General features: G+C 49.5%; 5 protein-coding genes across 5 annotated transcripts; 3 read left to right on the top strand and 2 right to left on the bottom strand.

Moving 5' to 3' along the window:
- Positions 1 to 1622: 1622 nt before the first annotated feature.
- On the top strand, positions 1623 to 1994 carry Aud_006485 (uncharacterized protein; the record flags this gene model as incomplete). The annotated part of the gene is made up of 1 exon (XM_043291386.1): positions 1623 to 1994. One exon carries the CDS (start codon positions 1623 to 1625, stop codon positions 1992 to 1994), a length of 372 nt encoding a protein of 123 aa, XP_043147321.1.
- Positions 1995 to 3740: 1746 nt separating this feature from the next.
- Aud_006484 (uncharacterized protein) lies at positions 3741 to 4483 on the top strand (the record flags this gene model as incomplete). Its single annotated transcript, XM_043291385.1, has 3 exons — positions 3741 to 4029; positions 4107 to 4183; positions 4280 to 4483. 3 exons carry the CDS (start codon positions 3741 to 3743, stop codon positions 4481 to 4483), a joined length of 570 nt encoding a protein of 189 aa, XP_043147320.1.
- Positions 4484 to 4811: 328 nt separating this feature from the next.
- Positions 4812 to 6600, bottom strand: Aud_006483 (RNA polymerase II-binding domain-containing protein; the record flags this gene model as incomplete). The annotated part of the gene is made up of 2 exons (XM_043291384.1): positions 4812 to 6380; positions 6451 to 6600. The coding sequence occupies 2 exons, from the start codon at positions 6598 to 6600 to the stop codon at positions 4812 to 4814; spliced, it is 1719 nt and encodes a 572-aa protein (XP_043147319.1).
- Positions 6601 to 8861: 2261 nt separating this feature from the next.
- On the bottom strand, positions 8862 to 9335 carry Aud_006482 (uncharacterized protein; the record flags this gene model as incomplete). The annotated part of the gene is made up of 2 exons (XM_043291383.1): positions 8862 to 9263; positions 9300 to 9335. 2 exons carry the CDS (start codon positions 9333 to 9335, stop codon positions 8862 to 8864), a joined length of 438 nt encoding a protein of 145 aa, XP_043147318.1.
- A 685-nt stretch (positions 9336 to 10020) lies between these two features.
- Positions 10021 to 12615, top strand: Aud_006481 (TFIIH/NER complex ATPase/helicase subunit SSL2; the record flags this gene model as incomplete). The annotated part of the gene is made up of 3 exons (XM_043291382.1): positions 10021 to 10048; positions 10101 to 10232; positions 10286 to 12615. The coding sequence occupies 3 exons, from the start codon at positions 10021 to 10023 to the stop codon at positions 12613 to 12615; spliced, it is 2490 nt and encodes an 829-aa protein (XP_043147317.1).
- Between the last annotated feature and the right edge of the window lie 651 nt (positions 12616 to 13266).

Genomic DNA, 13266 nt, shown 5'->3' with positions numbered 1-13266 from the left:
TCGATTTGTTGCGGGATACTCTCTGCATGGACTGCTTCTTATTCGTCCTTCAAACAGGTGAGTTCTGCCCGACGGGCTGAGGAATACTTATCTTGCTTTCAAGCTATTTTGAATACACTGCACGAAACCACCAGGATCAGACTCGCATTGAACTTATGATTTAACATAACAATAACATAACAACTAAACTTGATTCATTGGCACCTCGGGTCCTATGTTTCTTAGAATGGATCAACACAGTTTGCCTGTGTAGAATCATGGATAGCTTCCAGGCACTCATCTCCAGGCGGATAACCATACGAACAACAATCTCTCGGCAATTTCTTGAATGCCTGTCTCGACGGCATCTGGGCCACAGACTCCAGTTACAATGGATAGACCACATTGACAGAATTGTTTCCCAGTGGTGATCTGCAGGGACGGTTTGCCTCGCCTTGTCGATCGAAAAGCGCCATCAATTTCTTTTGGTCCACTCCTGAACCCCCCAGTGACCTCATACCGGTGCCCCGTAAGACCATCTGGGGGTCCGCTGACCCATCAGATTGTGGTGGAGTCTGTTATTATTGCCAATCCCAGCCATCCTGAGTGCCCCCTAAAAAGAATTATCTACATGACAGCGTCCCGTCCACTGTAATATCACTGACGAGTTAGAGCAAACAGAAAAAAAAAAAAAAGAAAAGCCCTCCAAAATCCTTTTCCCTTTCCGTCTTCTTTTCTTCCTCTAATTTTGTCTCGGTACTGTTGGCTGGACATCCTGACCAATGATGTCATTCTATTTCGAGCCTCAGAGGACTCCAGTCTCCAGCAATACTGGACGTGGGTATAACCCCCCGATTTAAGTATTGATCGATGGTTCGCCTACCTATGGTCCGGATGAGATATGCCAGTCAAGCTCCTTCTTACACTTTGCCTTGGGGTAGTGCTGTGACTGGGACCGTGATCTCATATTGGGCCCGAAGGGAGGTTATATGCCCTTGCTCCTCGAGAATTACCTTCGAAAACATTGATGCACGAAGATAGAATATTCCAAGTGACATCTGTCTTACCCATTCTGTGTCCGCATCAAAACCCCGTGTCCAAGCCACATCCGCACTAGTCATACCTAGACCCTAGGGTATTTGCGTGTCTTTCCCCTCCTAACACATCCTGGGCTTCGTTTTCTTCGTACTCCCGTTCATCCTCATCTTTGTCATTGTCTGTGGTCCTTCGCTACTTCTTGTGACTTCAAGGCCGTCTAACTGCTTTCTTTCGTCCTTTGTGGCACTTGTCCCCCTTGCTGACTCTTCTCGTGGAAAAGGTGAGCATGCAAAATTTTTATCGTGTCCCACCCAAGGAGTCTACCCTCCCTTCCCCCCCCACACTCTCTCTGGTATATTACCTCTCGCTGCTGTTGAGGAGCAGTAGCACTGGCAGCAGCAACAGAGCTGAAGCACATCTGAAAACTACGTCACGCCATTAGCAAGTGACTCGACAACACTGGACAATGATGACGACCCTGTCCCACGCAGTCTCCCATATCACCGGCTGATATGTTGTAGAGTGGCTAAGGCACTTGGAAGATAGTCGATATCAAGAAGACTGACAGTGTCTCATAGAAAACAACGCAAGGCAAACTCGGGGCCATGCAGCAACCCAAGAACTCGGACCCAACTTTCCCGGTTGACGGAGGGGGATGTCGACCTCCGGGCGAGACCCACGTTGAAACCCAACGATCGGTGGATCCTAATATATCCATTGAAGACTACAACCGCGTTATGCTGCAGTATACTCAGCGACGCATGTCGAGCTTCCTGGACATGGGCAACGACAGCGGTCCTCCCAGTCGCAGCAGCCGGAGTAGCGACAGCAGCGGCAATAGTGGTGTCTCAACCAGTGGTGTGCTGGCCCGTCAGGCTGCAGGCCCCACCTCTCTGGAAGCCTCTCACCATCGCAACTCCCAGACACCCGGTCATAAACCCGTGAAGCACGCTGGCGATCCGAAGACAGGGCTTTAAATTTCCATGTTCGTGGGAGAGGCTCTCTGGCAACGACTACGGGTCTGGTGTTGCGCCATCTAACGGGTCTCTCATATGTCGCTGACCACTAGCAATGATGACGACGATGATGCGGTGTTTTCTTTCTTCGATCGAAGAAGTATTGGTGCATTCATGGGAAGCTTCAATGGCCAGGAACTTTGTTCCTAGTCGATCTTTCCGGCGTTTTGATGAGTTAGCGAGGAAGCGTTTTACGATTTTCTAGCGACAGCGAGGCGATTCTTTTCGGGCGTGTTTTCTCAATCTCTGTCGCCGATATCATCGCCCCCTTTCTTGTTCAACTGCCCCTTTTGGTTTACTTTCATACCACTAGAACGCGCTTGTTCCTACACTTGAACCGACGATGCTTATTTTTCCTTCCTGGATACCTGGCATCTGATACATGCGGCATAGTAGAAACCAACCATCTCCGACAGAGTTCAATTTCACCTTCAAAACCTCTTTTTGAGGTTGTTGATTAGGAATTCCTTCAAGGTGGCTTTTATCAAGTGGCTCACCAGTTGCTAACCACGCCCCTTCTGCTCTGATTTTGCGTCATTTTCATTTCTTGTCATTCGTTTGGTCTGATAAAGGCGTCCAACCGTTTCGCACTCACCTATTGATTGTAGCTGTTCGGTGTATGTCTTCATATTCTGACAGCAGCTGTCAATCAACAAATTTGGTACAACTTCACCTCATCCTAGGATATCTCTGTTGGTCAATGGTTCATCCTTTCAGGGGAGAGAGACTCGGGTCTTTGTATACGACACTGCTCATTACTGCCGGCGTGATTTTTTGGTCGTTCTTATCCAAGGGAACTGGTCTTCCCGTTACGGACTATATCTTGTTACGATGCTACGGCCTTCCTGCTCATGATGTGTTCTATATGTGACTCGCAGCTACGTTTAGTGAACCTAGGACGGCAGCTCGAGGACTTATGCACGATATTAATGTCTTATTGGGTCCTTTCTTTGGGCCAACTAGGGCCGACGCTGAACCAATTGTAGGTATTGCTTCGAAACGTAGGTCCAGAGGCAAGGCTCGAGTTTCTGCTCAATGTAGTCCCTTGCATGGGCAGGGCGGCTGACTCGACCAATCGATCACTCACCTTGGAGGAGTGAACATCACCATTAGCCATCCTGACTCTATTCCACGATGTGTGGAAGGGATGAGCATGAACCAATAACGACAACTTCACCCTTGATACAAATCAGAGACTGCGCACTGTTTGAGACAAGAGGATAATCGCAGTCATATACCTTCAGAGATGCTGCTTCAATGCCAGAAATGTGATTTTCTCATTCGCATTCAAATCGCGATCTCTGCGATTTTATCAGAACACTTCGCGATGGACCTCTCGCGCATTCCATTCATACTTGACCTGGACTGGAACAGCATTCCATATAAACAAAGTTGATGCTCGAAACGCGAGTCATACCACTCACGTCCATCCATACCTGTTTTGGACGTGTGTTCCAAACACCGCGGTATAGTTCTCACAGTCAATGAGACACCTTCTGCCAACAAGAAACAACGACTCAGATAATCGACCCCTTCACCAAGTCACCGATCCGATATTTTCACCCTCATCTTCCCTTCGAAAAGACGCCTCCGAGCGATTGTATATTTCTCAGACTCTACCGACCAACGCACGTCGCAATCCAACGTCGAACTCGCCGACGCGCCAACCACAGCCTCGAGTCACGAACAAAGTGATAATCAACCAAAATGCGTCCTCTAACTGTCCTCTGCGCCCTCTCTACACTCTCAGCTACACTCGCGGTTCCCTTCTCGCAACCATCCAACTCAACCAGCGCATCAAAAAAGACCCCCTCGTCAACTGGGCCGGCGACTCTACCCTCGCCGACACTCAGCGCACCTAATTCTTGCCCCCCAAATAGGTCCAAGCAATGTTGCACAACCCTCAGCGAGGTAGGCGACGGTCTCCTCAAGCCATTGGGCATGCTCGTTCCTCTCGTGGGGGCGATTGAGTTGAATTCACTGGTTGGGCTGTCGTGTAAGTTCCTTTACTCTTTTTATCATCAGGTGTATCCCCGCCTGTCTGACCGCATGTACTGACCTCATACTAAACAGGCCATAAAATGGACGACAAGGCCCCAGAAACCGACTGCGGGGATGCAGTCATGTGCTGTGATAAAACTTCGACTGTTGTGAGTACATGCTTCAATCCAATTCCGCGAGGACCGGAAATTGAATGAAATGGAATTGAATTGACTGACGGCTGACCTTGGTTTTTCCCTTCCCAGGCCTCGGACAATTTCATGCAGACTTCCTGCCTGGACTTTGCTATCGCGAAGAAGCAGGAGCAGGAGGCGATTGAGCGCCAGCAGAGGCGGTTCTCGGCGTATCAGAGTATGATGATGTCGGAGTCTGCTACCCCTAGCCCGACGCCAGTCGGTCTGATGGGCTCGTCTGTCTCGAGGGCGATGGCAACGCCGACCAGGGTTTAATGCGGACTTTTGTAATGTATGAAGGAGGGAGAGCATAATGCATTCTTTGTGTGGATGGTATGATGCGGGCGGGCCATGGTGAGGATATTTGGCCTGCTGTCTTCCGAGTGCTCTTTTTCGCGCTTGCAGGCTTTTTGTTCCATTTCTTACATTCCTCTGATGTGTTATAGCATTATACCGATTTTTGAAAGGTTTGGAGACTGGATTGTAATATTATTTTTCTCCCACGACTGTGATTGCTGCAGGAGTGTCATACTCGCTTAACATATATTTCATGCACCGTCAGCATGTAAAGTTAATGTACAATAGATTCTTGACCCGCCTACTTCTACCTCCAGCCCCGGCCAGATGGCGGGAATCCACCACCGTACTGGTTCCACTGACCCGACATGCCCCGTCCCTGGGCCCCAGGATGAGGCGGAGGGAAGTGATTTGACCCCGGGGGCATCTGTTGTGCCGAGCCCATGTTCCACGGAGAGAACTGTCCTTGCGCATTAAAAGGTGGCGGGAATGCAGACGGGTTCATTCCCGTGCCCGGAGGAGGAAATTGCATCGTCGGCAATGGTGGAGGTGGAGGTGGAGGCCACTGGCCTTGATAATTTGGTGGGCGAGGTGGGGGAGCGCTTGGTGCCATCCGTGGGGGAAACGCAGGTGGAACGGGTGGCACGTTCCCGCCCGGAGGGAAATGCATAGGCGGTGGAGGTGGAGGCTGAGAAGGGTGAAATCCCTGAGGCCCTGCGCTGCTGTATTGAGGGCTCTGGTGTTCAGGAGGTGGATATCGAGGAGGGGACGGTGCGCGTGGAGAATAGGACCTCTCTCGGGACCGTGATCTTCGTGGAGAACGAGACCGAGAGTCATAACGCCGGTCATTAGCTTCATGTCTGCGCGGAGCCGATCGGCTACGGGAGCTTGAGCTCCTCCATCGGCTGTCGTCGCTCTCTGGACTGCCACTGTAGCGACGTCTCCTTGACGGACTGCGGCTGCGGCTGCGGCTGCCACTCCGAGTGCGGTTTCTTGAGTTACCCTTGGCTCGTCTTTCTTTCATCTGCTGACAAAAGGCACGCGACCATCCATAGTACGTGTCACCACCGAGAATGTCTCCTGTGGAGCTATCTCGGACAATTGTCTGGCCCATTTCATCAATGTCCACTACTTCGTTCTCTTTCTGCTCTGTTTGTCCCGAGTTGTACATCCGATCGACATCCTTGAGAAATGCCTTGAGCGCCGTCACCAGTTTTTCATCCGCTGGTCCAGCCAGGAATTGCAGAGGCTTGATGGTATCTGGGCGTAGGGGAACCGTTGAATCGGGAATGATGTGCGGGACAAGATTGCCTGCTGGGAGGTCATAATAGGGAGTAGAAGAATCTCCGTGAGTTGACGGCATCACAAAAGGGATATGCTTCACTACAGATCGGTCGATCGTGTCCGTGTTGTTCTGTTCGACATCGATGGATGACTTGACTGGCCCAGCTTCAGCCGAGTTCTTGACAACCTCGCGCAGCTTGTTGACATAGTCGGCACCGTAGTACCCATTTTTATCCCATATGTCCAGTAGATCGTCTAAGCGCCTGTGATGTTTTGGGTTCTTGGATCGATTGTAGGATGCAGCATAACCCAGTAGTTCCACGATATGCGGTTGCAGTGAACCACTCAGGGTGGAGAATGCCGCAGGGGTGTCCGTATGGTACTTGGTATGATGGAAAAGATCGTTGAGCAAATACAGAATATGCAGCCTCTTTCTTTTTGACGAGGTGCCAGGACGAGACTCTGCCAACTTGGAGGTTTGTCCATTCTCCCCGCTGGTAAACGAACCGGACAAAGCAACCAGGTATTTAGCCCAGACACCAACGCGGTTAGATGACGAGACGACATAATTCAAGAGCCATGTCTTGCATTTCTAATACACGTCGGGAGCGAAAAGTTTAGTATTCCAGTATCACCGACGGGCAGGACTCGACAGATCAAACCTGGATGTTCGCTACGGAGCAATGCGATAGCGCCGTGTCAAGCAGAGTGTGGAAGGCTGTGATTTCATCGCGCGGGACAGAAGTGGGGTCAGGGCGTAAAAGCCCGGCTGAAAAAGATGCCTTCGCAATGGCAACTTGATGAGAGGCCATTGCTATGGTAAGTAGGAGAGCAAGAGGAGAGTTGCCAGGTAGAAGAATATGATTGCATCGACATTTCGGACTCAATTGCGGGATCGTTTTGTCGCACGTGATCTGACTTTACATTGCTCGTAGTTCTCACTTCTCGGTTTATCTACGCTGGTGGCCTTTCAGACGATCATCTTAGCTCCAAGGTCAAATGTGGGCTCTCAGCGCTCATATCTTTTCTCGAGAGATACACCAGTTGAATTACCCAGATGATAGTTGTAAGTTGAGAGAGTGGCTTGATGACCTCTCTCAGATGTTAAAGTATAAGTATTCATGCCTCAGCCACTAAAGTTACAAGACACAGTCCAAAAGGAAGGTACAGATTCTTTCGATGGTATGATTTTCACTGATGAGTCAATACCAACAAATTCATCAGCAGCAATAATGGACCAAATGGACGCTGTCAACATATGCTGGTTTCGGAAAAGGAAATCCGCCATCAGCCCTAGCCATGACTCGCCGAGATAATTGCTTCGACTCCATGGATTTACATGGTCCTAAGTTTTAGAACAACATATCTACCTTGGTATTCCAGAGTACCACAGCACGCTTCTCGTCGGCCCCGCAGTGATTCGTCCGGCTGGATCTCACGATCATCTGCCTGTCGATGGCGTGAGGATGTACCTCCATTACGTGTACCTGCCAGGGGCACGGTAGTAAGGTGTAAGGGCTCTGAAAAGCCTGGCTTGGGTGTTGCAATTATTGTTGTCACCAAGGTATCTAGTGTCTCTGGTAGACACTGCCAGACATGAAGAGTCCAAAGACAAAAGTCGTTTCTATCACTGAGCTCAAGGCACTTAAGGAAGTTGAAAAAGTGTGACCACTCGGCCCCCGCCTTCCGATCCATCTGCCGACGGATGTGTAGGAGATTGATGATCTGATCTGACTCTGACCCCCGTGGATCAGCTCCGTGTCCTTTTTCTACAACGGTCAATTTTCGCTCGCGAGAGACTTTACCCTCCCCTCTTCAAGTTCACGCCACTCTTCCTTCCCTGCCATCATCACTCAAAGTGGGTCATTGTTGATGGATCCCCGCAGTCTACTCTCCACCAGGTTTGCAGGTGAGGTTGGATTGCATGTTGTAAGTACCCTGAGAGGCTCAGAGTGATTTATATTTAGGCGTGTAGAACCATGATATGATGTTCATATAATCTCGGCTGTCCCTTGTATCATTTTGCATTTTCTCAGGCTGCCTACTCAATATCGAGTCTCTCTCGATACTACCCACGCAAAACACCTAGAATCCATCAGTATACACATCCAAGCATTAGCAGACATATTATTTCCGCAAAACCAAACCAAAACACGCCTGAAGGAAGCATAACGAACCTCTACCTCTACAACAGAGCCATTCAACGCAAACAAACATCTTCTTTTTGAAGCTCTTCTTCAAAATGTCCGTTTCAATTCCCGTCCGTCCAGCAATCCGCCATTTCTCTGTCCGCCGTCCTCCACCAGATACTCGCACTTCCAGATTCATAGCCAGTTCCTGTCTTGTCTCAGCAGTTCTTCTCCCTTTTGTACCTCCGGCGCTGGAGAGCTTCCGTAAGAAGGACAAGACTTATTCAAACAAGTGAGCTTTCCCGGTACTCTGAACTCGCCAATCCGCTAATCAGTATACTGATGTTGTGTCAGACCGCATCCACCTCTTTGCTTCCATGCTCGTTGAAGTGCACAAACTATGAGGTCTTGACAACTTTCGACTGAGGGATTTGTCCCTCAATATGGAAATCGTTATTACGTCTTCCGATCTACCCTTCGAGGGCGCTGTCAGCGGGTTACTGGCAGTTTTGACGCAGATATATGAAGACTAACAGACGGGCCCTGCATAGTTCGGCGTTACTGGCGCTCTGATATTTCTTCTATGGGTTTCAGTGGGATTAATGAATATTCGTATATTTTCAACTAGTTGAGTCTGAAATGAGACACAATATCCATCTCAAAAAATACATTAATCCACAATTCAGGGTGATGGTGACCTATTGCGTTCACTATTACACATGCATCTGGATGATGACATGATACCTGTAGCCTCATTTGATCTTCAGTCTGGAAGGTCATTGGTGGTAAGGTGATGTATGAGACGAAGAGAGTGCAGAAAAACACAGAGAATATGGTACATAGCTTATCACATCCAACGACGGTGTATTATTACAACCGTTTAGGTGATTTTCTCATACACCTTCCTTTGACGTGCCCTCGGTGAACAAAACCAAAACATCGCTCTAGCTGAGTCGGTTGCCCCTCGGAGGTCGAAACGGCTGAGTAGCCTCATATTTCCCCTTCTCGAGTACCCGCTCCGCCTCTGTCTCCGGCTCGTGACGAGTTGGTGCAGGATCATGTCCTGCCTCTGCACTAGGCGAAGCGACATCATCCGCCGCACTCTGGAAGCGAGCCATGTTCGCCCGTTTCAAGCTAGGGTTTTCCGACGGTGCGGTGATCGGCTCGTTGAGAGAAGATTGGCGTCGGTGTTCTGCTTCCATCGCGGCAAGCTGCGCCTTCTTCTTCAATTCTGCTTCATATCTGGATGCACGGTCTGCATTGATGGACTTTTTGGCAAAGTAGTAGGCTCCGCCGCCAGCTGCAGGATTGTCAGTTGCTGGTACTCCTCGAATAACTTGCAATTGCTGACTAGCGAGGCAAAAGTTAGATGAGACACTTACCGACGCAAAGAGCTCCCCAGCCGACCCTGTTAACATGTCAATGATGAATTGAAGTTAGCAAGGCATCTCCTTCTCTCTACAATTGCTGAATGGCACTGTGCAGGTAGTATCTGCTCACCAAGTTGATCGAATCTACATAAAGAAGAGCCCCAACTAAGTCAATGCTAATATTCTTCCCCGACGATACTCATTCTTAGAGTAGTACATACCGTATTCATTTTCAAAATGTGATTTGAACGTGTGCAATATGTGAAATTGCTAAAGTAGCAGTGCCGATGAAGTGAAATCGAAGGACCTAGCTCGGAGATCTTCACTACGTCAACCGGCCGAAGACCACTTCTACCGCAACCAATCATAGTGGAGCTCTCGTACTCCGCCACCCGTAGATGCCTGAGGCTGCCCAAGAAGAAAGGCGTCATGCTTCTTTCCATTTGATTTCTAACGTCTCTCAACCTTTAACTTCTATTCACCCTCATCTTCGCCTTCGCGTGCCCATTTCGGATCGCTCCCCTCGATACCTCGTTACTCGACTGAGCGGCTCAAGCTGTCTGCCAACTTGCAGCTTGTCGAGGGATGACTATCCCCCGAACAGTCACTTGAGGCGCTGGTAGCCTCGTCGAGCATCTGCACTCGTTTCGTTCGTTCACAGAAGATTTTCACACACTCTATAACATAGACGATATATATCACTTCCTGCGGTAGAAGAATACTTTCAAACGTCATGCCTCCTAAACGCAAGGCTACAGACAGTATGGCTTCAGTGACGAAATATGTCTGGATGGAAGGCTGACCATCAGCTAGGCGGTCGGTCAAGCAGGGCTTCGAAACGGGCGACTCCTGTGCCGGGAATTGAGGATGTCGGCAGCAGCGATGAATACTCGGACTATGTGGATGAGAAGGACGACAATCTGAAAGGCAAGCGCAAGCGCAAGCGCATCTTATCTCTGTAACAGGCCATGCCAGATTGCTGACAGTCCCTTATACAGATGTCGTGGACAAATTCTCCCTCGAGTCTTTCAGCAACAAGAAAAACCCGTCTGTTTCGAAACATGATCCGAACTTTGGTTACAAAGACTTCTCCTCGCTCTCCCTGAAACCGGACCATGCGAACCGTCCTTTGTGGATTGATCCGCTGAAAGGCACTATCACCCTAGAGAGTTTCTCCCCACTGGCGCCCCAGGCACAAGACTTTCTGACCACGATCGCCGAACCTCTTTCTCGCCCGACGCACTTGCACGAATACCGTCTGACAGGGAACAGTTTGTATGCGGCCGTGTCCGTTGGCCTGCTGCCCGCTGACATCATCAACTTCCTTGATCGGTTGTCCAAGACGCCGCTTCCCGATACCATCAAGTCGTTCATTATAGACTTCACCAAGTCCTACGGAAAGATTAAGGTCGTTTTGAAACACAACCGCTTCTTTGTAGAAAGTACGGACCCTGCGATGCTTCAGATGCTCCTCCAAGATGAGGTCATTGGGCAACAAAGAGTGAATGGTTCTGAGGGAATCATCCAACAAGCGGCTCCAAAAATGGGTGGGCTTGTGATTCCCGGAACCAAGGATGCTGCGGGTGTACAACAGACCTCGCAGGAAAAGCCAGCGAATGGCGTCCCGGGCCAAGATCGAAAAGAGGATGATATCCTTCTCGCTATCCGTGATGACGATGACGACGATGAACAAGCCCAAGTGCATAGCTTTGAGATTCCGAACGAAGCTGTGGAGTCTGTCAAAGCGCGTTGCCAGGCCATGGGCTGCCCCGCCCTTGAGGAGTATGATTTTCGAAATGACGAAATCAACCCGACTTTGGATATCGATCTGAAGCCCAATGCCCGGATTCGGAGCTACCAGGAGAAGAGCTTGAGTAAGATGTTCGGTAACGGGCGTGCAAAGAGTGGCATTATCGTTCTGCCATGTGGTGCGGGAAAGACGTTGGTAGGCATCACGGCTGCCTGCACGATCAAAAAGGGAACGATTGTTCTCTGCACGAGCTCCATGTCGGTTGTCCAGTGGAGGAATGAGTTCTTGCGCTGGTCAAATATCGACCCGGGTGACATTGCGATTTTCACCTCCGACAACAAAGAGAAGTTTCGTCGATCCACCGGTATCATTGTCTCGACGTATTCAATGGTATCTCAAACAAGGGCTCGGTCGCACGATGCCCAGAAGATGATGGATTGGATCCAATCGCGCGAATGGGGTCTTATGATTCTCGACGAGGTGCACGTCGTGCCAGCATCCATGTTCCGGAAGGTCACTTCGGCCATTGCGACGCAAAGCAAGCTGGGTCTGACCGCGACTCTGCTGCGTGAGGACGACAAGATCAAGGATTTGAATTTTTTGATTGGTCCTAAATTGTATGAAGCTAATTGGATGGAACTTGCTGAGCAAGGTCATATCGCCAAGGTCCAGTGCGCTGAGGTGTGGTGTCCAATGACTACGGAATTCTACACGGAATACATGAGAGAAAAGTCGCGAAAGGCCGCTTTACTCTACATCATGAACCCCCGAAAATTCCAGGCCTGCCAGTTCCTGATTGACTACCACGAAAAAAGAGGTGACAAGGTCATTGTGTTTTCTGACAACGTGTATGCCCTCGAACGGTATGCGCTCAAACTGAACAAAGCCTACATCTATGGTGGAACTCCCCAAAACGAACGAATGCGGATCTTGGAGAATTTCCAACACAATGAGCAAGTTAACACTATTTTCCTTTCCAAGATTGGAGACACATCGTTGGATTTGCCAGAAGCCACCTGTCTGATTCAGATTTCCTCGCATTACGGTTCGCGACGTCAAGAAGCGCAAAGACTCGGTCGAATCCTGCGAGCTAAGCGCCGCAATGACGAAGGGTTCAACGCTTTCTTCTATTCACTCGTATCCAAGGACACCGACGAAATGTTCTACTCATCGAAACGGCAAGCTTTCCTCGTTGACCAAGGCTATGCGTTCAAAGTCATCACCCATCTTCAAGGCATCGAGAAGCTGGAAGGGCTCGCATATGCCACCCCTGCCGAGCGCCGCGAACTATTACAGGAAGTCATGCTGCAGAATGAGACGTCTGCCGAGGTTGAGAATGTCACAGACGATCTCTTTTCGGAGCGCTCCGGCGGACCGAAGGGTAGAACCAAGGGTGGTGTTAAGAGGAGCGCAGCGACTCTTAGTGGGCTGGCCGGTGGCGAGGACATGGCCTACATAGAGTACAACAAGAGTAGGAACAAGCAATTGAAGGACAAAACAGGCCACCACCCACTGTTCAGGAAATTGGAACGCGAGCGCCTGAAGCGGAAGAAGGAGCTTCAAGATATCATTCGGTAATTGGCTACATACAACTCGCGTCGTAAAGAGACTCCAACCTTTCGCGTTCTGAATCAGAATGAATCTAGATCATTTCTAACCATATTATGATCATGTGAAGCTCATCGCGAGTGAGCTGGCCGATCGTCTATTCTAGCTGAATATTGAACGTTCCATCATGTAACCCTAGGACTGACCATTGACACGAATTGTAAGCAACGAGATTGAGACTAGGATTTCTGTAGATCTAGAAAGGCATGCTTGCTAATCATTCCTCGACCATCAAGCGTTACTTTGGACTGCTGCAGAATACGAGTAGTTACCCCGCCCTGTGAGCTTTACATCGCAATAATAATACGACATGTAGTCTGTGGACATTGAGCACCTAGCTCTGCTTCGTGATGCTGACATATCAAAACGTATCCTCAAATGACGTAGTGTCAACCCCGAGACGCCGAGCCCCCGCTCGAGCGCGAGAGGAGAATATCAGGTATCATAGCTCATGAGCAGTCAAATAACAAACTTCAGATAAAGATTACATTTTGATTTGTCCCCGGAAGACGAATATAGCTTAATGATCTGCAGGGTCATATGCCGGCTTATTCATGCATCCACCACGCACGGGGTCTAGATGCGTTGATCTATGTCATCAATTTCGTAACATCTCGTTCG

This window comes from Aspergillus udagawae, assembly GCF_001078395.1.
Source record: "Aspergillus udagawae IFM 46973 DNA, scaffold_4, whole genome shotgun sequence".
Lineage (NCBI taxonomy): Eukaryota > Fungi > Ascomycota > Eurotiomycetes > Eurotiales > Aspergillaceae > Aspergillus > Aspergillus udagawae.
The sequence above is the reverse complement of the archived record's forward strand: the minus strand, read 5'-3'. Positions and strand labels throughout refer to the sequence as shown.